Genomic DNA, 448 nt, shown 5'->3' on the forward strand with positions numbered 1-448 from the left:
ATCTGCTTCTTTCTTGTCTAATATATAAGACTTTATCTCCATTATAGTTGGATGAATGTTAATTTTCGATAAGCTTCATATATGCAAAGCCCATTTCACTGTTAGATGCATCTGATTAAACTCATCTCCGGCAATAGCCATTAATTGCCTTATAGTTTGATGATGTATTTGTAAGTTCATATATTGAAATCTCATTTAAATAAGCATCAAGATTTAACCTTCCTAGTTAATTGCCAATCCCTATCTAGATTCAAAAGAAACAGGAATATATCTATCATCTAGAACTGCATGGCATGATTAATGACAAACGCCGTTGATGACGAAACTGGGTTTCCGTAGATCTGCCGACGACGGGAACGGCCAAGGAGGTGGATGTATCGAGCGCCTCGGTTCCCGGCTCCATGGAGGTAGGCCGAAGCAAGGGGCAAAGGCGGTTTTGTAGACTGGG

The 448-nt window shown here is 40.2% G+C and overlaps 1 protein-coding gene across 1 annotated transcript in view; it reads left to right on the forward strand.

Annotated features, from left to right (window-relative positions):
• LOC119586003 overlaps positions 1–448 on the forward strand; it is a 5,741-nt gene that overhangs the window by 508 nt on the left and 4,785 nt on the right. Inside the window, exon 3 of the mRNA XM_037934715.1 lies at positions 340–407. Coding sequence (XP_037790643.1) covers positions 340–407 — 68 coding nt within the window. The remainder of the gene's footprint in view (positions 1–339; positions 408–448) is intronic.

The sequence above is a fragment of the Penaeus monodon genome, chromosome 20 (assembly GCF_015228065.2).
Source record: "Penaeus monodon isolate SGIC_2016 chromosome 20, NSTDA_Pmon_1, whole genome shotgun sequence".
In the NCBI taxonomy this organism is placed as follows: domain Eukaryota; kingdom Metazoa; phylum Arthropoda; class Malacostraca; order Decapoda; family Penaeidae; genus Penaeus; species Penaeus monodon.